Source organism: Mauremys reevesii, linkage group 9 (genome assembly GCF_016161935.1).
Source record: "Mauremys reevesii isolate NIE-2019 linkage group 9, ASM1616193v1, whole genome shotgun sequence".
Classification (NCBI taxonomy): domain Eukaryota; kingdom Metazoa; phylum Chordata; order Testudines; family Geoemydidae; genus Mauremys; species Mauremys reevesii.
The window spans coordinates 10619068-10644761 of record NC_052631.1 but is presented as its reverse complement, the minus strand read 5'-3'; the positions used below and the strand labels follow the sequence as shown (position 1 = coordinate 10644761).

The 25694-nt window shown below is 38.1% G+C and overlaps 1 protein-coding gene and 1 long non-coding RNA gene across 3 annotated transcripts in view; one reads left to right on the top strand and one right to left on the bottom strand.

Moving 5' to 3' along the window:
* The window catches only part of PEX5L (peroxisomal biogenesis factor 5 like), a 148307-nt gene that overhangs the window by 39201 nt on the left and 83412 nt on the right, over positions 1-25694 (bottom strand). Inside the window, exons 1-2 of one of the 2 annotated variants that reach the window (XM_039489740.1) lie at positions 19309-19407; positions 4316-4427 (exon numbers count right to left, since the gene is read on the bottom strand). In XM_039489740.1, coding sequence (XP_039345674.1) covers positions 4316-4427; positions 19309-19377 — 181 coding nt within the window. In that variant the 5' untranslated portion in view covers positions 19378-19407. Of the gene's footprint in view, positions 1-4315; positions 4428-19308; positions 19408-25694 lie in introns of those variants that run through there. The other variant, XM_039489739.1, reaches the window with a different exon arrangement.
* Positions 1-25694, top strand: part of LOC120372540 — a 126320-nt gene that overhangs the window by 30806 nt on the left and 69820 nt on the right. The window contains exons 2-3 of the long non-coding RNA XR_005585033.1: positions 15711-15959; positions 16985-17082. This is a non-coding gene — a long non-coding RNA (uncharacterized LOC120372540). The remainder of the gene's footprint in view (positions 1-15710; positions 15960-16984; positions 17083-25694) is intronic.

Sequence of the window (25694 nt, the reverse complement as noted above, 5' to 3'; positions counted from 1 at the left end):
TGAGACAATCCATGCTTGCCTTACTCATGCGGCTCATCCTAATGAGGTCTCTGGGACTGTTCATATGGGTAAGGCAAGGAGGGTTTGGCCATCCATATTTACGGTGTTTTAGGGAGGATATTTCAAAACTATCTGAGATTTGGATGCTCAGTTCTCACTAAACTTTAACAAGAGTTTGGCATAGAAATCCTTTAGGCACTTCTGAAAATATCAGTCTAAAATGTGTTAAATACCGTAATTAGTTTTTTGGACACTTCAAGAAATACACACCAAGCTAAACTGTTGTTAATATTCTTATATAAAAATCACAGTTGTCTGAAATTTTTTTTACCTACTCATTGATACAAGTAACACATAAGATTATTTTAACAGACATTAAAAAACATTTTTTTAGTTGGTGTATTTGACAGCACTCTATATTCAGTTGCACTGTTTTGCCTGTGGAGTCGGTCAATTTCCCCTTTTGTTTATGTGAATCTTCCACATAAGAGGTGAGAGATTTTTTTCTTTCTCAAAAAAAGGTAAATGTGATTGTAAAGCAACAAAAACTGGCAAGGGTATTTTTGGGCAGGCATAGCACCTATAATTACTTTTTTTTAAACGAATGCTGCCCCTTTAACTACCTGAAGTACCTACAGTCATTCCTCTAACCTATTTGTCTGTGCTAAATGAAAAACTATTATTCAGTTTCATTTAATTCAATGTTCCATTTTCTATTGAAAGATGCATGTTGCTTGGGTTACACATTAATTAGAACTAAAAATAATAATCCTCAGCTCTAATAAAGGAATTAGGGATTCTAACAGTTTGAGTTTATGTGAATTTTAATCTTTCATTTTACATAAAAATTAGCAGCTTCAAGATTTCAGTATTTTCCTGCAATTTAACTTTAAAAAAAAACAACTGTTTTTATCAATTTAACAATTCCATGCAGATAAAATACAGCTAACAACTGACATCAGTGCAAAAAGAAATACAATAAATCCTCTGTTTGCAGTAGAATAATGGGAAGGGACAGCATCATAAATCACTAAAAAACCAACATATCATGTGAAAGCAGTCCAATATTTTCAAAAAAAGTCTCAAAAGATGTTATCTGCAATTATAATTTAAACTGTTGACTACTTATTACATATTAAGCACCCTTTACTTTTCTTAGATGTAGAAGGATGATATAAGCAGATATATTTCAGATTTCCAAAAGTCCATATGATAAACTGACTACATTCAAGGTATCAGTTTTAATCCTCTAATTGCACATAACCAATTCCAAGGTGAAAGGAGGAAAGGAATAAACAAACAGCTTCCAAGAAGTTCACCAGGTGCATGAAAGCATGGGTTGATAATTGAAGACACTTACAGTTCCTACAGGTCAGAGTTGCTTCTGGTGTATACTTTACTGCTGTTGACCAAGGTTCTTTTGTTACACCTGTTAGTTGTCTGTAAATTTTCAGGCATTCCTTGTCTGTTGGCTTTGACACATTCGTGGAAGGCAGCTCATATTAGATCAGTTTCCCATTTGTCTCACAATATTCATTAATTTATAGTCACTACTGTAGCATTCACCACCATGGTTTTCTACTGCCTCATACAGGGCAACACAGCACCTCCTGTTCATACAACGCACTGCAACCGTTACTATGTTGAAACCTTGGGTGGGGTTTCTGCCTTCTTGTTAACTGCATTTGTTTTTTTAGTAGTGACATTTGTACAAGCATGAGCTTAGATTTGGCTAATGTTTTCTTGAGCATGTGTAAGAAACAGAAGTGTGGGTAGGCTGGGAAGTCAGCATGAATTATGTATGATCATCGTCAATATTTTCAAAGGCATTACAAAGACTTCAGAGATACCTCAGCTGAACCCCCTTCCTAATATGCAGGAACTCCTGCACAGCTTACTGGGCTTGGAAGGGTTCATATAGTCCAACAACACATGTTGCAGCATAGCTTTGTGGGGGGATACACATGATATGTAGTCTTAACCAGTGAATTAAGAAAGATTCTTTGTAATTTATTATGTTTGTACGTTACCTAGCATAGTAGGGCCCGACCGGGTGGTGTCCTTTTAGTGCTAGAATTTTAAATAATAATCCTACCTTAATTCTGAATGTCCTTGCTTTTGATGACTTAGTTTCAGACTCAGCATTATTTCAGCAACCTGTACAATTCAGTTTTCCAAAGCCTAGGTTGAAGTCTTAAGTTGTTGCTTTTTCATCTTCTAAGTCTTGATTCAGTGAATTTGGTTTTGACTTTGGAATTCTAAAAGTATTTGGGGTATGGTGTGTTTGATATCATAACTGAGTAGGGAAGTACCAAGTAAGGAAGGGGTGGGGTAATGAAAACAAGAAATATCTTGGAAGAAGCCAAACATTCATTGCTGGTGACTGGTTGAGGGAATCTGCCATGATGAAAGAGGAGGTGTAGTCCTGCAGTGGCCTACTCTTATGGTGCATTAGTGTAATATCGCTCTCAGTCCTGTTTATGGTGAGCATTTTTTCCCCTCACAGCTCTGAAGCCGTGAAAACATACTGAAGCAAATTGTCAGCCCAGTTAGCATATAAATACATGTACAGTTGTGTGCCTAATCTGTAGGCACAATTGCCCTCATTGCCTTTGAAAATTAGGTAACTGCAAACACAAATATATCAGGTACCTGATTTGGGCATACAGATGCAGTATTGTGCACACAAATTATGTGCATGTTTTACTTGGCAACTGGCAAGTGCCATCTGTCTGAAACTCTTTCTCAATGTGAAAAATTCATTCATAAGTGGTATCCAAAGCAAGATGTATGAACACAAATTAGAATTCACCACTTGGTCATTCCAATGGCTTGTAATAAGGCAATCTGTTTTATGAAATATTTATAAAATATGGTAGTTGTGTTGACTATATTATCCCTCAACTGATCGATTAATTTACTTTGATTAGCCTTTGTACATTGCAAGTGGCATATTACCTCTGAACATACCACTGAACAGCAACACTAAAATCTTAAAAACCAATCTTGCAAGACAGTATACTTTTCTTAATTTTGAGTGCTTTCAGGATTACCATGTCATTTTTATTACTTGCTCTATCTTATTGAAACACAAGGCAAATAAGAAATTTATTACATTCTTTCAATAGCAAAGCTCCTGAGCTCAGCTGCAGGTTTTCTCTTCTTTTCCCAGTGGGAAGGGGATAGCATTTTAGTATCTCTTTTTTTCTCCCCAAGTTTTCAATAAAGCAAGTCTGTAAGTAATAAAGAATTAGTGGCAGGAAAGACCAGTGTGGTTTTGACAAGCAGAAATGGAGTAATATTTGGCTCATGTTTTTCATAAAGGAACTTTTTTCATTTACAGAAACGCCTAATGCTCCATTGTGTCCCATAAAGTAGGGAAGTAAAACCCTGTTCTATAATTTAGATCAGTGTAAATGCTAGGGTAAGAAAAAATATACAAGAAGAGGTTTCAATGATAATGAGCCTTTGAAACAAACTTGGCAGTAGTTGCACTGGTATTAGATAGAATACTGTTCATCAGGAGTTTTGCTACTATTTAGATGAACATATATATATTTTTGTCATTAACTGAAATTCACTCCAGCCTAGCATAATTTTGTGGGGATGTGATGGCCACCATCTAGGCATGAACTGCTACAGCTTGAACTAGGACAGTAACAGACTGGTATCTTCCATTGATCAGACACAGGGGGATCTGTAACATACACTCACCAATGAGGTTACAAAGGCACTCTGTACTTGGGAAGAATCTTACTTCACAACTGGAATGGCCGTGTTCATTACAAAAGCCCAGTGGTGAAGATTGCATTGTAGACTAAATGAACTTTATAGAAGTAAGACAAGGCCATGAACTATTACTTAAGCCTTTATCAAAAACCATTATCCAAACTTAGGAAGTTTTGATAAAACAAGAACTAGATGCAACCCACCCCTGGTTAAGTTTTTGCAAAAGAACAGCCAGGCTGAGGAGTTACTAAACCAAAATCATTTTCCCAATGGACTAAAATCAGAGCTGCATATCTCAACCCCTAACTCTAAAGTTCTGGTATAATTTGAGACCTGGATCCTAACAACCCCAGGTTTAAGTCTTGATTTTACAAAACCAAAGCGTGACCAACAAAGTTTTGCTACTCCCAGATTAATCCATTTGTAATTTACTACCAACTCAGTTTTGTAAAAATAATTAATAATGAATCTTGTTTGATTTAAAAATAAGAAACTAATATGTTATCTGGCAAAAAGTACAATAATTAAGCTAAAATTAAAATTAATTATCTTCCTTTAATGAGAGATGATAAAGAAAATTAGTTACCAGCTGTATTTGATGTTACTGGCCTGGCAATGGCTTCTGGTTTGGTTTCACAGAGAAAGTCATCAATGGAGGGGCTCAAGAGGGGTCTGCTTTCTTGTTGCTCATTCACCAGCTGGCAACAGAAAAACACAAAGGTCAAAGGACTTTGTTGAGATGCAAAATCTAAAGAAATTAAATTCATCCTTACAACAGAATGTGGCTAGTTTCTGCTTGTGGGAGAAGAGAGACTCCAGTGATTGTCACCTTTTTCTAAGGTACAGGCAGCTTTGGGGTTAAACACAGACTTTTAACGGCTCTTTCTGAATGTCTTAAAATTATGCTCAAATTTCATAAGCCATATGTCTTGGTAAAGTACCAAGATGGTTCTTCTATAGCAATTGTTACATGCTATTGATTATAGGCCTAATTAATGAATGCCTGGTGGCATGAATGCATGAATTTCACCTTTTATATCGTCTGGGTGGGAATGACCAGTCAATGTTTATTCATTGTCGTGCATGGGAGGCACCCTTTTCCCACTAATAACTCACACATGCAGAACTTTAATCTGATTTATATTAGAAAATATGCATTAGCCCCCTCAATGTAACCTGTTACGTGAGACACTTCTGTGGAATGCAAGAACATATGAATGACCTAGAGCAAACTCTGTGGAGTTTATGAACCTTTTCAATTGGTTTTTGGCTGTGTAGGGATTATAAATCTACTCTGCATTTTGAACTGTTTACTCCTGTAATTTTCATGGCATGAGTTTGGTGTTGTTTAAGGAAGATGCAATTCAGATTTTCTGTCAGCTAAAGGCAAACCTGTGCTACTGCACAAATTAGGGATAAAAGAATCCAGTTATTGTCCCTGTGCTGCAGTTGACTCTCTGCTGTTCTCTTTGCGGCATCAGGGCCTCTTCAGACACAACTGGGTGCCCTTTGATGGTATGGTTTGACTTTATTTTATCTTTAAAAATGTTTTTTCCTCTGTTCCTTTTATCTCAGTCTCTTTCTTCCCCATTTTCACCCTTGCTTTCACACACCTCCCTTGCTCTCTCCCTCTTCTATTCTCTCTTTTTCAAAAGTTTCTGTTAAGTGGCACATGAACCCCACAATATTTTTAACATGAGATGAACTTTCAAGCCCAGGATGTTTGAATGGTTCAGAATTGGCTAAAAGGCATTTTCTCATTCTTGTAGCGTATGACCTCTGTCAACAGCCGCACTGAAAGTTAGTGACTATTAAATAATGTATAAAAAACCCTCTGATGTGTGTCAGCACTTACTCGGACACCAGAATCTCAAATTATTAAGAGTAGCAGAACCACTCAGCTTCACTGTTCTTAAAAGGCTTGATTCTACACCCCTAAAGTGCTCAGCAATTTGCAAGACACAGTACTTCACAAAGTGATAGGTTGGAGATGATGAGATATGGGGGAGCATGGCCGTTTCTGTGAAGAGTAGAATTTTCAAACTGGCCCCCACATGTGAGCATGTATGTTTGGTGTGTGCACCCACTCATATGATCAGGATCCTACATTTGTGCACTCGAAGAAGACATACACAATGAAAGAGGTTAGTGAGATGAGTGCCCAATTTGTGTGTGTCAATGGGTGCATGGCGAAATTTAGATGCTGGTTTGAAGATTTGGCAATAAGATTCCCATGCACTAGAATCCTGATATTTGTATAGCCAAATTAAAAGTGCACCTTACAAGATAATTAATCATATCATTTTCATCAATATTTTCCAAATTATTCACTCAATGGAATTAGGGATCAAAGTCTAATGCCACATTCTTCTTTTTTGAACACACATATAAGTAATTTCCTAATTTAGGTGAATGTCTGCACTTAATCTGGAAAATGCATTTATTCCAGATGCTGATCTTTGATCTTCATTACTGGTAGATCTGTCTGTACACATATTTTCTAGAGCTACATTTCTAGTAAATATTGTTGGTGTGTCAGACACATCTCTACATAACTGCACATTCTACTTATATGATTTTAAGTTTACCAGGTATAATACACTCCTAGTCATTTCTAGTGGGGGGAAACCAGCTTGGATGCTGTGAATATTTTAAGGCTCTTCTTCTTTTTAATGATTTAACAGCCCCCAGAAATCATCTGTCATGATCATCAATAAGGTTTCTATTCTTCCTTCCCTCTTGCATTTATGGATCCCATTGTAGGATCCAGCATGACTAAGAGCTTTTCTGCAGGGCTTTTGCAATGCTGAAGATGTGCCCTGGTGAACAAAAAGCCCAACCAGACGATTGTCAGAGCTCCCAGGTCAATGGTATCTTCCAAGGTGTATTTGTGATATGCTAGGTTTCTCAGAAAAGTCCTATAGAATTTGATAGGAATGAAACCACAGGTTTCTAAAAAATCTATAGGATTTAATAGTAAATGCTAATATTTCTGTAATTTTTTAAACCATCCTATATAATATAGGATTATAATACACCATTAAATTATATAGGATGGTTTAAAATATTATTACATTCTCTGGAACTTTACCTTTAAGGGAAATATGGAAGTTGGGGGTGGGGGAAGGAAGGGGCTATTGAGAGTCATGGGAATGGAGAGAGTCAAAATTACCAGTTGGGAGGGGTTGATAGGAGAGGAGCTTAATGCTGAGGAGCTGCAAAGGAAGGATGGCAGTGGAAATTTGGGGAAGCAGCTTTGGCAATGTTGAGAATCAGAATGGGGAGAAAAGAGAGGATTCTAATCCGAATGGATCTGAGTCTCTCAAAAGGTTCAGGTGTGGTTTGGGGATGATTAAGAGTTGAGACATATTGTTCCCTCCCTTCACTCCCCCCCGCCCCCCGTTGGCTGGTTCCCACATTCCAAGTCATTTCTTTGTTATTCTTACAAGAAGGCAACTGTCATTTACTAGGATGATGATAGTGATGTGATAGAGGGGCAGCTCAGAAGCCCCTTGTTAAAATTCTGCTACCAAAATGAAGGAAGACTGAGGATTAGCTCTCCTACCACTGTCCTCTGCAATTAGTATATTTCCAGCAAATGCACTTGATCTGTTTGCCAAGTCATGTTGCCTCTCTCCTGAGTTTTGGGCATTTGGTTGGAAAAACAAATAGGTCCCACATCTACTTGTTCTTTCCCTCTGTGACACATACACTGATTTCCTTAAGGGTTAAAATCTTGTGGGAGCTCCTTATAATAAAGACTGCTCACTGAAAGATCTGGGCTCAGAACAGTCTAGGTAACACAACCATGATAAGTGTCTACTAATTCTTGCAGCTTAATAAACACAGACTACATATGGCCCAGTAATACAACATATCAGCAACACAGCAATTATTAAGCAGCGGGGAAGGTATTTCATGACATATCAGACTCTTCAACTATAAGGAATCCCACATGCTGACTCTTTTGCCCTTGATAAGCTGGTATAGGAGTAGACTTCTGAGTACCCTGAGATGTATGCCATGCAATTTGGTAAGGCCTCCTCGCTCACATTTTGTTTATATAATTTGCATTCTATTACTGCCACATGTGTTGGGCCAAATTCATGCCTGATCTAATTCCACTGACTTCAGAGTTAACACCAGTGTTCTGAAATGTTCATATCCATAGTTTAGTATTAATGATGATTTATGGTTCACAGGCACCTTCCATCTGAGGCTCTCAGAATACTTTAATGAACTAAGCCTCATAACACCACTGAGGTAGAGCTAGAGAAGTATTGCCCCCACAATATATAGCTGAGAAAAGTGAGGAAAAGATAAATTAAGTGAGTTGACCAAGGTCATGCAATAATTTGTGGCAGAACAGGAAGTATAACCCAGATCTTCTGAATTCCATTCCTATGCTTCAATAACTAGACAACACACTCTTATTATACTGTAGTATTATAGGATAATAAGGGACAGTATAATACACTCCAGTATTATGTATTTGCCAGTAATGCAAAAACTACAATTATTGATTACACACTGCTCTTTAATTGATTTATGAATCCTAACTCAGCTAGTGGGTGCCACAAATTCACAGTGTCCTGACAGCTACATTTTGCTTTCCAAAATCTCATGTAATTGAAACATAGTCTCAATTGAAAGATGTCTCCAAACTTGTCAAGTATGCTACTTCCTTATTGACCTCACATCTGAGGAGGCTCCACGATAACATAAAATATTCCTTCTAAATTGAAATGAATTTCATGCACATTTATCTGACTTATGCTATCAGACACTAGACTAGAAAAACGTGTGTTTTTCCCCCACAAGGAATTCTTTTCTCCAAACCGTGCTTGCTTTTGTTATTCCACTGTCATAATCATGACTGAGGGTGCGGGCACATATTTTTGGGAAGGTAGTGGGTGGTACAAATACCGGGTATCTGTCTGGAGGCAGACATCAGTCCCTCTAATGTACTGTACAACTTATCTTCAGCTCTGATTTGAGATGAGAAATTAGTCCTTTGTAAAGAGAGTCTAGGTTCCTGATGTGGCGCTTTTGCCTTTCTCTGTCCCATTATGTACTGGCGACTGTATATGCCCCCATTCAGTATACAACATATGCCGTTTCATAGTGCACAGGTGGAATCCACTGGTTTCCATTTTACGACTCGGTATCATTCACCACATTCAGATACTCTTGCCAATCTTGCTATACTAACTGCCATAATGTCCAGCAGGACTCTGGCTTGTGGGGCTTGGAGAACTGCTATGGTTTGTGCCATCATTCCCATCTGCAAGTGTACAGTAATATTTTATATAGCCACCAAGTGATTTGATTGAATTTACTGGTTTTCTGTCACTTGTCAAGAAGCAATAGTGCTCCTTGAGTCTAGACTCTCTTCTTCCTGATTTCCTATATTTTCCCCTCTGATCACTTTCTTCACCCTTAACTTCAACTTTACTCTCTCTGACTGAGGGACAACTTGGTGCCACCTGGCAGAGGGCATAGGGTGCATAGGGTTGTACAGGGATCCCTTGTGTCAGATTTATGCATAATAGTTCACCAAAGGGTGGTATGTCAAGTCTCTACCGAGAGCCAGTAGCCCACTTGTCATTGTAATCATTGCAAAATGTGTATGCAGGTAATATTTAAGAGTTGTGTCTCTATACTGATATAGGTTCTTAAGGTCTTGGAGTTGACAAGTCAAATTCCTATTACCTATCTCCCTGTCTGGCCGTTTGTGTATTGTATGTCTCACTATGTATGCCTATTTGTAAAGTTAGCCAAGGCTAAATAAGAGACTGTGAAGTCTACAAGAAAGAAAATCTACAGGATGAAACAAACAGTAGGAGGTGATCTGTTTATGAATAAAGACATATCTCTGGTATATCTTGGGGTACAAGAAAACACACAGGATCCTTCACTTAGGAGGCAACTGACACTTGCTTGTCTCATTAAAAGAGTGTCACAGCCAACCTGGCTGTAAAGCATAGCAAGAATTTTGGGTAAGCAATATTCTAATGTCTGCTAGAGTATCTGCTTAATTAAGTCTAGGCGCTAGAATGCATGTTATAATTTTTTTATATGTTGCCATTTGTTTCCAGTGCTTCTACTTGCTACCACTTGAATCTCTGTTTTGTTAAATAAACAAATATGTTTATAGTGAAACTAAATATAAGTGCTGTGTGTTAAGTGGAGCGGTGACCTGAGGTGGACCTGGTAAGCTGTGGTATACTGTTTCTTTGGAAGCAGTGAATCTGAAAGCAGTGAATCTGTGAATAGTGCAAGTGTCCTGTGGACCAGGTTGATGCTTGGAGGGCTCGAGGGTTGGGGTGTGCCAAACGGCAGAGTAACAGTGGGGTCTGAGATTCTTACTGGAGAGTGATTGTGTTGCCAGTGGCGGGTGGAGCTGAGGAACTGACTGATGGCAGGCACAGACAAGGCTTCCTCATGCTAAGGGCAGGCAGCAGTGAGGTGCCTCTCAACTCTGGGAAGTGACGCACTCTCCTTGTACCATATTTCCCTGCAGTTACTCCTCCTTGCCAACGGGATCTGCTTTGGGCTGTGGTTACAAGAGCAGCCAGGCGGCCCCTCTGCCTCCCCCAGGGCTGCTCTGGCCCAGACTCCTGCTGCTCGCTTGCAGCCTGCATGGCACTCTGAGCTGTGGTGAGGGCGGGCTGAGGAGCAAGAGGATGCACTGGCTGCCTCAGTGCCTTGCCACCAGGGTAGGTGTGAGGCCAGTGGAGGGAGACAGGGTGGGGTTGAGGGCTGGGATGGGGCTGAGGGGGAACAGGGTCTAGTGACAATGGGCAGGGGTTGGAAGGATGGATAGGATGGGGTCAGAGGCCAAACTGGGTGGGATAGGACCTGAACATGGCTAGCTGAATGGAGAGGGGGGCTAATGTGGAGGAGGGGCAGGACGAGGGACTTTGCCGTAACTCTCCCACCTAACGCCAGCCACCACCAGGCTCCCTTGCTCACCCAGAGACCCCCCCCAGGCTGCTCCAGGCTCTACCCCCACCACCAACCCCAGGCTTTTCCACCCACACCCAACCACATCTCTCTCACCGTGTAGTGGTGCCCAGCCCAGATTCACTCCAGTACTCCCGCCTGGACTGCTCCAGCTCTCCCACTCCCAACAAAGCCTCATCCACAGGTCCATCCCGTCCTCTACTGACACCCCCTTAAATGCATTCCACTATCCCCCGCCATGCCCCATCCCTCCCAGCAAGCTCCCTTGCAGGCTCCTCCAGTTACTCCTCCCCAAACCCAGGGAATACTGGCTGTCACCACTCCTGGGGACCTCATGAGGGGAACCAGTGAAGCATCATCACTGACTGGAAATGTCACATACTGAGCTATATAAAACTGGCAGCTATGCCGCCCTCTAAAAATATTCCCAATTATTTCTGTAGCCTTTGGTTCTTGCTTTTGATATTGGATCCTCTTGTGAGTCTAGTGGCACCAGACTTATATTTTACATTGCCTAACGAGAATGTAAAGGTGGCAGGATCTTGTATATCAAAACAAAAATTGGCTGTGCCTTGCTGACAATGTACAGTTTACTGAAACTTCAATAAAAAGAGTTTTTAAACATCCAGGCAGCAACCAAACAAAAATATAGCTGTAATAAGGCCCTGTTTGTTGAGGAAATGCTCAAATCTGAGAGTGCCAGAAGGCCTGTAGGTAGATGAACTCTGGGAACTTCCCATATTCACAGGTAAATTACCAGTGTAAAGACCAGCTTCTTATCAGTAGTCAGATGTTTGCAGGTAGAAATGACATTTAGCCTGCACAATCTGCCTTTGGATCAATGGCTACTACTATCTTATTTACCTTGTTCCCGAAACAACCAGAGTTACATCATAGGTGAAATGGTGGCCACCAATAATTTAGTGCTGACAGCAGATAGATGTGTGTGTGTTTAGGATTCCAACAGATACAATAATGGGCATTTAAATTTGCATGTCTAATGTAGTGTGTAACGTATCTACTGTGCAAAGGTATTTTGTTTCCGCTCTATAGTATCTCCTAACTCTTCTTTTCCAGACCTTGAAACTCCTTTTATATTCAAAGTCAATGTGCAGTGACAGTGAGTTGTCGGTTATGTTATAATCTTTAAATGTTGAGATATGTCCCCTTTCTTGTTATGTTGACCACTTGCTTTAGATTCTTTCTACAGTGGAGTTTTTTTTCTTTCAGATGAATAGATGCTTTCTGCTTCCTTTCAGACTGTTTTATATCAATATGAATTACACATTCTTTCATTTCTTCTCTTTTTATTCAGTGTTGTGTCTTAATTGTAGAGCTTTGCATTTTCCGTAGAAGAAATCAAAATGCTGGAGGTGGTGTTTTTCTTCTTTATAATGAGTTTATACAGCCCTGAGAACATTTACTGAAATATCTGGTACATTTCTTTGAACTCTTAACTATGCTGTTGACAAAGACCAAGTGCTTTCTTTGTTTGCACCATGTACCTTTCTTTAAACCTTCCGGTACTCACGTATCTAAACTCAGCAAAGATGAAGCCAGCTTCCTTTCATAGTTCCTTTAATTTCCTAAACTACTGGAGCTGATTCCTTATGCCAGCAATCCTGTTTAGAACCTATGTTTGTAAACTTTACATTACAACTATTCTGTTTGGAGACCACCCTCATTAAAGGAGACGAGTAGCTTTGTGGATTAGAGCAGGGGTTCTCATACGTTTTCATAGCCTGAACCACATCGAAATAGAGATCAATTCCCCTCCCATTCACAACTGCACAGATTACCCCATCCCTTTAGTAATCCTAGAGCAGCCCAGAGGCAACTACAGCAATTCCTTACAAAATATTAGGGAAGTATTTAATTTATTTAGACTCTTTTGATGCGACTCAGCAGCTGAAAATGTGAGATCCAGCACCATAGGGCCAGCCAGCTTTCTACAAACCACCAGCAAATGCTCAGTGGCTCACCTTTGTGCTAGAGGCTTATATATCTCTACGGACTATCTCAGATGGACAGGAGATATAATCGAGTCTCAGTTTGGAGGAATGATACACTGGCATTGGAGAATTTTTCTTGGAGCTAATACTCCTACTCTTCAGCCTAAAGATCCATGTTATGTCTAACCACCGAACCAGTATGAAGAATGTGAAGATGGAGAAGAGAGGACTAAACCATGGCAAAATTCCTTGTCCTATTGTAGAACGTACCTTTTTGTAAAGATCAGACAATACTGGCCAATCTTCAGCTGTGCTGAAAACCCTTGAAAGTCAAGGTCCCAAATAACAAAAATCTCTTTAAACCATACCCTTGCAGTATTTTGGCTGTGCAAATGTATGGACATAAATTCAGGTTTATTTGCAACTGTGGGGTTTATTTTGAGGAAGTAAGGAGGCAGGTCTGTGTAGCAGAATGCACATTAATCTGAAGTCTTTCTGTTATGGAGTCAACATACATAGATTTCCAGCTGTTGTAATGCTCCAAAGGGCTGCAGATTTTTTTCTTCCTGATCTTTCACAATGTTGCTAATACTGCAAGTGCATTCCTTAAACAGGCACTTTTATCCTGTACTCATTCTACCCCATATGCAGTATTTATAATCATGTACCTATCAGTGTAATTTCACCATTGGTGGAATAGCTGGTTCCTTCCCCCACCTGCAGGGCTGGAGTAGCCCCCACAGCATAGGGTCTGGAACTAAGGATGCTGAGGGTACTGACATACCCCCTAGCTTGAAGTGGTTTCCAATACAAACAGCATTTACAGTTTGGTTCAATGGCTTTCAGCACCCCCACTATAAAAACTGTGGGGCAGGGGGGCTGGAACAGTGTGGTCCTAAAAAAAAAAAAGTCTCATTTAAATTGGTTACTATAACAATGTAATAGCATCTATAGAAATTACTGTAAAAACCCATAGGGCTTGATTTTCCATCGTCTTGCGCCTTGTGTTGTCATCTACACCTGAGCAAAATGAGTGTAAAGTATAGCATTTATTAAAATGTTGACCATAGAATGAATAGAGACTATCCTTTTTATGGGTTTTCTATAGGATGGTTTAAAAGAATTCTATAGCAGGAATATACTTTTCTGTTAAATTTTGTAGGGTTTTCATAGAAGCTGATGGAAGGTTTGTCATTTTCTATTAAACTGTACAGACCTTCTCTATAGGGGGTATGGCTTTGCACAGGTATTGGCACTGGAAATGGTCATATGGCTAACTTGAAAGTTCTCTGTGGGTCTTTCTACCTGCACCATGCAACTCAGGTGACCAGTAGCACAATGCAAATAGCAAGTTAGAAATAAGAAATACTCAAAGCAATAGTATTTGTTATTTAAAATAAATCAACAACCAAATCAGTAAAAATTGATTTCTATTCACAGATAATTCATGAACAGAAAAAGGGGCTAAATTAATGTAATCTATTATTTGCTGCATATAGCTTTCTCAGATCTTTTTGTGACCATAGAATAATAGCCAGGACTTTTTAAAACATAATTATATTGTTTCATATCATTCTATTTTTATCTCTTCCTTTTTTGTTAAATGGAGTCCCATACAAAGATATATTATAAATGATCTTAAACTCTCATTATTTCTCTTGGTAATGTAAAATTAAGTTGTGACAGAAAAGTCTGTTTAATTTGTGATGGAAAAGTCTTAACTTTAGGCAGGCAGCCAATTTATGAGTTTTAAACTATGTTGTCAAGGCAACATTTTTTTATTATTCTCATGAGAATGTTCATGCTGAAATCATACATACTTGTCTAAAAACAATAATACTAAAATAAGTTTAATAGTATTTAACTTAGAGATACAAAGTTGGCTAACATACACTTGCATATTTTGTTTTCACAACATTTTACAGTTATATAGCTTATGCTGTGTGGCTAATATTAGATGAAACAATATCAAGGGGGAAATTAATTTAATTCATTTTTAATGTGTTGCTATTGGTAGATAACTTTAAAACAGATGAGACTACATAGCTTTGAAGTATTAAATTCATTAATAGCATCTTCTATATGTCATTAGTCCATTAAAACATAGTGTACAAACTCAGCATATTGCAAATTTGTTGTATGAGTCCAATGCTACTCTCACTGAAATAGTGGCAAAATTACCACTGACTCTAAAGAGAACAGATTTGGCCATTTCAAGACAACTTTTGTTCTGTATGTTTATGTAAAATGGGCCTGATTGTAGCGTGAAAACAATCCTAGTACTGTAATGCTATTAATTTCAATGGAGTTATTCCTGATTTACACCAATGTAAGAGAAGAGACTCTACCCCAATATAACTAGTCCTACTGACTAATTTTTGCCATTCTACATAGTGCCTGTTAATAATGTATATTAATTAAATACTTCCATAGTGGTATGGTTTCCTTCGTACAAGGGATGCTACAAATCATTCTGCAAATTTAAAAGCGAAGAAGCTCATAAGAGGTTTTGAGTCATCCAGAACAGTGGGGATTGCTCAGATTTTAAATAGGAGACTATGATTATGGGTCAGATTTTTCCTGGTGAGCCATGTATACACACCAGAAAATCTATCAGTAGCAGTTTGAGCCTACAGCTGAAACTGGCAACCCTAATTCTGTTTCCTCCATAAAAACACACAGAAACCATATGGCAAGTCACCTGTGAGTGACTACATGGAAAGGTATAATGGGACAGCCACAGAGAAAGTGGTGTGGTCTACAATAAATCCAAGAACATATACAAAGATGACAAGACCTGCAATGATGTCTATGGGTGGTTTCGTCCAAAAACGTATTCCTACTCTTAGTGGTAATAGAACGCCCCATGGAAGGATGGTGCACAAGGCTATTCTCAGGGTAAATAAGGAAATCACATACTAATGCTGCTTACAGAGAATGCATAATATGTAGTGTGTGCCCTTTTAAGAAATGGGGAAGGATATTTCACTTTCCTCATTTGAATGTGGCCTTATGGGTGCTATTCAGCAAAAATTTAGAAATCTGTGATTTTTGTTGTTCCAGGATCAACCTGTCCTCTGGAAGGCAAGATTTCCTCCCCTTCTTGTGCATCGTGTTAACAATGGAAAGGTTCAGCTCTGCAGAGCATGTATTGGCGAGAGTCTGTTCAAGGCTCTGTATGGGCTCAATCTCTCACCCATTTGAAGTCCATGGAAGTGTTGCCTGTGAGTTCCCAGGAACAGGATCATACTTTATATGAACAGCTGACAGGGGACAGTGGGGGAACCACTAAGGCTTCCCTTGGTTATACAGGTCAGTTTTGGGCCTTTTGGCATTAGATATTATGTTATCTCTGGCTTTATGCTGAACTTCCATAGGTTTATTTGTGCAAAAATCTGCATATGTGTTCCAGCTGTATGTTGCCCTCTGACATTAAAATGATACAGAGTGGTGTCTGTGCAAAACTTGCATGAACTACATATGCATACCTCGTGTGTATTAGTTATGAACACAATGGAGTGAATTGTGAGTCTGACTGTTGATTGTACAGTTCAAAATGTGTCTTCAATGAATATTTGAGTGTAAAATGAACTTTTCATGGTTATTCCTGCTAGTAAATAACTCTCAAGTGCTCAAATGTTTCTAAAAAGTGAACACACAAAACTTTTGAATTCACATGAATATTCATAAATAATTTTCTCCATTAGTCGCTCAGCTGCAGTCAGTAATATATGATTGTCTGTAAATAGATTACATCTCTCTCTCTCCTTTTTCTAGCTTCCATGAATAACAAATGCACTTTTAAAAAATGTGTCTTCTCTCTGTTTGAACCTTCTTACCAAGAGACAGGGAGACAGTAATATAAAATGGAGACACATTGTACCAAATCCCATTAACACTAAAACCCTGCTCTCTGCACTGATACTTGATATGCAGTATTAAATTTGGATACATCTGAATGCCTTCTTATGCCAATAAAGGGACTTTCACTGAAAAAATTGAGATAGACTCACAGAAAATAGAGACTGAAAAGACCGGTTAAATCATAGTGTATCCCGCTGCTTGTGTATTATGTTCCTTAAAGTTCAGACAATGGGCCAGATTTGCAGGTGGTGTGAATCAGCAAAGCTATGCTAATTCATAGCAGCTGAGGATCTGTGACTTATGTAACTTCTGGTAAACTAATATTTGTTGTATTCATGAATTTCAAATATACAGTGATAATTTCTCTCAACAAATAAGTGTCACCTCTACCCAGGAGAGGTTGGATAGGAGCATAAAATAACTGAATGTGAATATGAGCTTGTGCTCCAATGAATGTATATGGTATTTTCCAGGGAGAAGAGGAGAGAGGGAGCTTCCTTGAAGCTTTACTTAAAGCACCTTCACATGTTATAACTGATCTCAGCTGAGTTTTCTTCCCCAATCAAGCATGGTAAGTCCTAGTTTCACTGAGCACTTTGTGTGTGTGTGTGTGTGTGATGTTTTGTCCATTATGAAAACAAATGGGTCTATTTAAGTAGGAATTGCATGTATTCTGGAAGCCACTTCACAGGCAAAATTCCCACTGAGTTCAATGGGAGTTGCACAGGTGAGGGGCTGCAAGACCAGGCTCTTAATGACATCTTGAGATAACCATTACAGTTACAAAAAATACACAGCTACACAGTATTCTTCAGTGCTGATTCTGTGTGACTAGTAGATGATTTTGAAAGAATCTTTTGACCTAAATTTGACCCAACTTGGAAAGTTTGGCCATTGGTAGTTAGTAATTATTTCCATTTGATATAAATATTATATCCCGTGAGCTGCAGCCACATCCATCTCTCTCATCATGTGAAGAATCAGGACAAATATACCATTAGTAAAGGCCGAATGTATATTACTATATACCAACACAGTATTCTGAATGAATGACCTGAATAAGAGGTTTGCACAGAGACATTAAAGACACAAGAACCTTAAAACAGCAACACATCTAGAAAGTTAGGATACAAATGATAAATATGATATAGTCATATACCGTACATAACACATACATGATGCAGAGGTGGCTATGGAAAATACTCACTTTTTCACTTGATTCTGCTTCCTTTTGGCTTGTGCACCCCATTGGTGCATAGCAGGGAAATAGGTACTTGTGTGCAGTAGAAAAAATTACACTGACTAATAAACATGAGCATTTTACTTAAAAAACTGTCACAAACTATTGCTGAATGAATGTGACAAACAACCAATAGAATTAGTGCATCAAACATGTTATGAACCTAGGATGAAATCCTGGCCAATTGAAGTCAATGGAAGTTTTACCATTCACTTCAAGGGGTCCAGGATTTCATCCCTCATTCCAATATTTCTGATTCATAAACTGGTTAGTGTAAAATTGGAATGTGATGCATTAAACAAAGCACCCTATTTCCTCATGCAATCATGTTTTAACTAATACAGTATATCACAAGTATAATACAACATTTGACAGAGGTTTAGGAGGAAATTGACAGAAATGTTTTCCAATGTATAGGAAAATGTCAATGATCAAAAATTATATTATTAATTAATTGACTTAGTGTAATACATTTTATACAGGCTATAAGGTAAGCTTGTGCTGGCATTTTACAAGTCGCATATTATTTTTAAACAAAAATATCTATTACCCTACAGTAGAAAAAAAGGTTTTTGGATTTTGTTGAAGATTATTTTTATGTAAGAAACGCCATGTAATGTACAACATCGAACCTATTGTTGAATATGAATAACCTTGTGTACTTGTATGTTAAATATTAAGCATCAAATCAAGTAACTGTATTAAATTCTATTACTATGTATGTTGCTGGGGAAAAATATTGCTAAATTTAAGCCAAAGTTGCTGGTTATTCACAGGATTTTTTTTTAAATTTTCCAATTCAGATGTATTATACATTTGTGTCATTTTCATTACTTATAGTCTACCACCTATCAAATTTCAGATAATGGCCCTGTATTCTTGCATTTACTGGCTTTACAAAGATGAAAACAATGAAGTATGTAAGATAATCTAATTTGAAACATGAGTTAAATGCTAGTGAAAACTTAAGGGATTTTATGTATTTACAAATGATACCACTATCAAGTGGTTGTTATATATGATTTTATATATACATATTGTACGTATGAATGTGTATATATGTATTATGATAGGTAAATACTGACAGCATGAATAATATTTGACCTTTTAAAATAAATTTTAAATACTCTACTGGTAACTGACATATGTATATTGTGCTTACTACAAATCATTTGTTCAGAAAATTTGCATTTGTTTTGTTCAAAAGCTCCAAAGCACAAGTAGTTAATTTATTTACCATAAGCTATAATTTCTATATTATGTTATGATGACACAAAATTTAATTTTGTATAAAATATTTTCTGAAGGGTCAAGCTCAAGCAGAATCACTAAAACTAATATACACCAATTGAAAACCTGAACAATGAATGAATTTCTCCTCATTCCCCCTTTTTTTTTAATGTGTGGCATTTTATAATAGCTTTTTCTTTTGGGAAAACTATAATTGCCTGTTAAGTTTTGAGTCAAGAATGTTAATGCTTATCTGCTAGTTAAATTACATTCTTCATTAGATTAACATATGTCAGCTGCCTACTGGAATCCTAACATTCTGCCCACCTGTGATGTCATAGTAAGGAGGGGCTTTTCCTCTGCAGACTCCTCCCTCGGTATCTCCTTCATCACCATGGCAACAGCCTTATCTGCCGCCCTAGAGCCTTTCCCCTACAACAGTGAAATCAACAATGGCTTGTGTCAGGAGGAATCTTTGTTACTGGTTACAAAAAATACACCCCAGAACAATCCAGTAATTAAAAGACGGTGTTACGCTGGAAGTAAAAGTATGTTGTTGTTGAAAATAAAATACACACATACTGTTAAAAACAAAATGCCAAAACCAAACAAGCAAACAAAAACCCCAACAACTTAATTGATAACAGAGCTGGGGCTCCATCCTGCAGCTTTTACTCATATGAATCACTCCATTGACATCAATAGGACTACAAACTGCCTTGCTTTGTGAGGCCTCACAGGAGTACATCAGCAGGAGTGAAGGAAGTTGAGAATCTCACAGAACTTGGCCCTCACATGAGTAATATCTGGAGGATCAGGCCCTTAATTTCTTCATCACTAGTTAATTGTAGTTACCTGCAACTTTACAGCTGAAATATACATGCTTTCTACTCAAATCAGATTAGACAAAAAGAAATCAGACTCTTATGAAGATTTAGAGCTTACGTAAAATGAAAGTTAAATTCTCCTTTAAATATTCTAAATTAAAGGGCAAAATTCTCCTCTTGGATCTACTTTGTAGATTGTGAGTCTCTGATACTCTGCTCTCCCTGTATGTATAGAACTTCTGTAAGTATCAATGAATGTCTGAGGGTGAAGGGAGAGAAGAGTAGTGGAGCTTGATTAGACTTTTCTTACACTCACAAAACTCCATTGAAGTCGATGGGAGTTTGGGGTGTACTAAGACTGAAGGATCTGGCTCCATGACTTCAGAATTTTGCCCTAAGCTTATATACATTTCATTAACTAAGAGTCTATTGAATGTATTTTTAACTACAGTACAGTATAATAAGAATGATTTAAAATAGCATTGTATACTGTGTCCTAAGAAGGGTGCTGTTTATTGATACCAAACAATGTGATGTAATTTTTATATCACAAATACTATATAATCGTTCACAGTTCAAAAACATGTGCATAATATTGCAATTTTAAAACAATGTTTATGAAAAAACAAGGTCAAATGTAACTTATTTGTGCAATGCATTGCAGTCAACCTAGAGAGTTCTTTGCATGCTGCAAGAAGTTCTCATACCATAAGTGTCATAAAACATAGGCATGCTCAATTTGTAATTCCTTTGATATCCAAAGAACTGCAAAAGACATTATAAAGTTTACTTCAGATTAGGATATTCTCTCTTATTTGGTGAGAAGAGAGTTCTAAGTGCTAAGCATATCAAAAGTTCTTGTCCAAACATTTATTTATTCACGATTCATTTGATATGTTACAAATCCATGAAAATATTTTCTTTAATATGTGGAGCTACTATTTAGCTAGCATTAGTAACATGCTATTTGACTTTCAGAAACCTAATCCTTTTGTATTGAATGCTATAGAGAAGTAGTTTATTAGCTAAAAAGGGATGCATCAGAAAGCATGCAGTGCTTTTTATTTCTTGCACAGTAGAAACCCACCAAAGCAAAGGTCAGGTCACTTTTTTGAAGACAGAGCCACTTTTTCTTCAAGGTTTCACCTACTGCCTGAAAAGAGTCATGATACTCACATTAGTGCCTGCTATCAACTTTTAAAAAAAATAGCCCCCTGTGAATGGCTGCTATCACACACCACATATCTCATCACTTTAAAAATGTGGCTATAGTCAGAATAGAAACTCAGTAAAAATGACATCTTAGGATACTGTATTGCTTTTCCTTCAGTGACTTTCATCTCACATTTGCTATGTTTGGAAGTCAAAACACGATTTATTCAATTGATCTGCAACCCCACAAGAGCATGGGTGAACCATGTTGATTTATTTCTGACTGGTAGACTCATGACATACAATAGCGATTCTGGAATCAGAACTTAGCTTTGCAACATATTTGATGATAGGAGAGGCAGAGCAGAAAACAGCAGCTAGAGTTCCCAGTGATTTCAATGGAGGGAGATGCAGGTGCTCAATGCCTCTGAAAATCTGGCCACATATTTATGCTTAAATATAGATTTCAGTGCCTAATGTTAGGTGTCGAAGTTTAAATGTTTTGGCCACTGTATTCAGGGTACTCTTGTATATATTTGAAATTTTGCCTGTCTAAATTTTTGGCATCAGTACCTCTGGCAGCTTGCAGGAACATGAGCGAGTTTGATTATGTCCTGCGGGACACAATCAATTATTTCCCCCTCTCCTGTAGAAAGGAGGGGGAAAACAAATCTAGTCTTTGTATCTAGGGCACAGAAATGGTTAATACACTGCCATTAGTTAGCTATAATTGAAATGATAATCTGGTGGGTTCTAATTACAATATTTTAAACACAGAGATTACTATATACATAATCATGGAAGAACTGCTTTAAATGTGTATTTATTTATTTGGCTGCCTCCATTGTTACGTTGTTCTCCATTGTTAAGTGTTATTTCGTAGCAATACTGGATTGCTGTACATATTGTCTGTTACAGTAGCTTGGTATTGAGCACAATAGTTCTTCTGGAACAGCTAATTTTACACTTGCAAGCTTCTCATAATGAACAGTTCATCATAACTCAGAGACCTGGGGTTAAATTATTTTCTCATATATGCAGCATTTTGATCACTCAGTGAATGAGTTTCACAAATACCTCGTTTGTCAGCAATGTGCAGATTTAAACAATTATGATGCACAGCATACAAACCTGCATATAAAGCAAGGATGCAGTCTTAAGGGGGAGGGATAGCTCAGTGGTTTGAGCATTGGCCCACTAAACCCATGCTTATGAGTTCAATCCTTGAGGGGCACCACTTAGGGGTCTGGGGCAAAAATTGGTCCTGCTAGTGAAGGCAGGGGGCTGAACTTGATGACCTTTCAAGGTCCCTTCCAGTTCTAGGAGATTGGTATATCTCTTATTATTTGAGTGAATTGGTGCAGGGAAAAGATATGATTTGCTTTCATACAATATACTGTAGCAGTAAAACTGAGGAATATATCAGTGTTTTGTTGTCTGGCACCATTAAGACTAAACCACTCCTTTTTAGGAAATATCTCCAAAACAAGATAAACAATACAATAGTTAGAGTATTTCCACAGCACTTTGAATATTGTAATAGGGTCAGCTAAAAACTTGCTAACGATTTCTGCAGGTTCTCCCAGGATGAGAGAATGGATGGTAATAGACATTTCCACAGGAGTGTGCAGATTTTACAAACCCACTCTGTAGGGAAATACACTGGTTTAGCAGCTGGTGTTTCTGAATAGCGCCAAATTAAATTCAGTACAAGTCACACTACTTACAAAGAATGTGATACTTGTTAATGAGGATTTAATTAAGCTACTGTAAAAGAATATTAATTTAAGGTTCAGGACAGCACGAGCATTTTTTAGTGAGTGAAAACATATAATTTAGCAACTTTGTTCCCATTGTATAAAACTTCTTTCCCGCATTTAATATTTGAGCACATGATCATTTTCTGCTACAGATCATTTGTGAGGCCTGAGTGCCTGGGACAGCTGTATGATTCTTACAGATACGTGGCCATCTTGTAAAGGCCTTACCGTTTGTGAGAAGACAATGACATTCATAAACTGATTTGTTTGAAATTTGAAAAAAAAATTGTGTCTGAAGAGCGTATGATCAGTTCATTGAAAATATCTGATAGTCTAACTTCAACAAAGCCTGAACTTTGGAGTTACATAAGTCATGTGATATTTTTGTCTACTCCCTAGATGGATGTTGAATGTAACACAGTAAGAACTTTAATCTAATATGGGCTTTGAAATTCATTTATGGCAAATATTGAAGCATTTGAGCTTAAAATTCACTTTTTTCATGAATATTCATATTAAAGTTGGAGTGTGAGAATTTTCATTAAAATGAGCATGAGAGAGTTGTTAACATGGTCAAATTGACATTTATTTTCAAAGTCAAGTAGTGTTCATAGACATTTTCCACACTATTGTCTATGTTCTAATACATACACACACATAGCCAGCATTGTGTTAGACCTGTGCGAATCCGTTTGAAGTCAGGGAGGCTCTACCAGTCTATTTGAGAGAAGTATTTGGTCCAGAGTGAATGGTGTAGGGAGGTACTCTTATATTTTTCTAGTGTAACTGTGTGCTGTTTCATTGATATATTAGGAATATTCACAACCTGCCTGTGTCCATACATCCTAAACTCATTTCTTTTGCAACAGCTATAATCTAAAGCAGTTTAACTAAGGTAAAGTACAGACATAGCCAATACAAGCACATATAATACCTGCCTAGCAATTTCTGACAGCATTTTTCCTCACCTATTGAGGAGAAAAGGAATAACTTTCTTCCCTTACTTGTGAAGATAAATGTGAAAGGAGTGATCAACCATACAGTACTTTTCAAACAGTGCTACTGCATTAAAATGTAATGGCCCCATAGGACAAAGTGCCAATGTTTTACGGGTCCCAAGGGAGCTAAAAAAAAATGAACTGGCATTTTGGATTCACTTCTCTGAGGATGTAGTCCCCTTGGCTGCATTTAAACACCAAAAATGTTTTTGTCTTAAACTGAAAAAGCGTATTTGTGAATCGGCAATGCTAGAAACATACTTTCTCATTCCAAAATGAAGTTTTAAAGGCACTAGAAGGGGCAACAGGTACTCATTCCTCACAAAGACTGAATCCAAAATGTCTGTTGTTGAATGCTTGCATTCATTGTCAGACTTTGTTTTGTATTGAAAAAGCGATGTTCTGTATTTTATAACTTCATTGGCCTGTAGAGAGGCTTAGAGTTGCTGTCTGACACTTGAAGACATCCGTGAATCACCACTGGGACAGAACTGGAGGCTTCCAGCAGCCAAAGTACTTACCTCTACTATTTGAGATAAAATAACAACTCCACTGCTAGCAGCAGTTGCAGACTCTTAACTGCTGTGTGGCTCAGCCACTAGAGAAGGAAGTATGAATATTTAGGTTACTTCAGTCTCCATGTCGACTCAATGCTTGACTTCCCTGATGAGTTGCTTATTTTGGTAGTGGGGGGTTGTAAGTAGAGAAGCCAGAGGATGACAGTACCTTTTGCAACAACTTTTGAAATTTTGTTTTGTTCAGGACTGGAATGATAACAAAAGCCTTTTGAATATTTTTGAATGCTTGGAGAGTAACTATTGGACCAATTTACCACGGGTTGTGGTGGATTTTTCCATCACTGACCATTTTAAAATCAAGGCTGGATTATTTTTAAAAAAAGATGCCCTAGGAATTATTTTGGGGAAGTTCTGTGGTCTGGGGTATACAGAAGTTCAGACTAGATAATCACAATGGTCCCTTCTGGCCACCTATATATTTCTTTTCACAACATGGACTTGTGTTGAAATTGCTGTATTCAAATTGAAAACCCAAATATTTTGATTACGGTCTCTCTCCCTCTAATCAGAAGTGACTAGAGAGCCCTGGATCTCAGAAAACTTCTGGACAAAAACTTCATGGGAACAATTATGTCTCTGTGAAACATTTCGGCTTTGAAACAGTATATTTTAATTAAATTACATTTAAACAAAAAAGTTCTGATTTAGAAGCAGTTGTGAGCTTAGACCTGTTAAATCTTCTGGGAATCTCTCAATTTCAGGCACCCTCTTCTGGGTGCTTGAGCGACTGCCTGAATTTCCTATTTTTGGGCAGCCTCTTAGGGGCACATGAAATCAGCTCAAGTTCTGCATTCCTGCAGTGGCCTGGTCATTGCTTCCCTTACCACTGAAGAGATGTTCAGAAGCTGGATATTCAGAAGAAAGAGGCAGTGCTGAAGGCAGCAGTCAGTGAGGGGATCTGCAGATTGCGGCCCAGAGCAGAGGGGAGACAAGAAACCTTCCACAGGAGGCTAGGAAAGCAAGCAAGGTTCTGGCACCCACTGCCCAGCACATACCCTTAGGGAAGAGGGAGGAAGAGACTCAGAGCTTAGGAGGATGGGTACTGCTGCACCAAGGGTGACCAGAAACTTGAGAGTGGGAATGAAGAGAAACTCAGAGGGTAGGGGACAAGGTGATTCAGCGATAATGAGGCAGAGAGAAGGAGAAGAAGGTGAAATTCGAGGGAGGAAAGAGGAGCCAGAGAGAGGGTGAGAAGAGTGGAAAACATGAGGGTGGAATTGATAGGTTTGTTGGTGGAGGGAGGGAAATTGATGAATTTGATAGATGGGGGATGCTAATAGTCATGCATATGTATCAATTATGCATGTTAGGACATTTGCTCATTTGTATAGTATCTCCAGATTTTCAGACATACAGCCTTGACAGGTATGTAAGCCAGAAAAAAGACTCAAACAGATA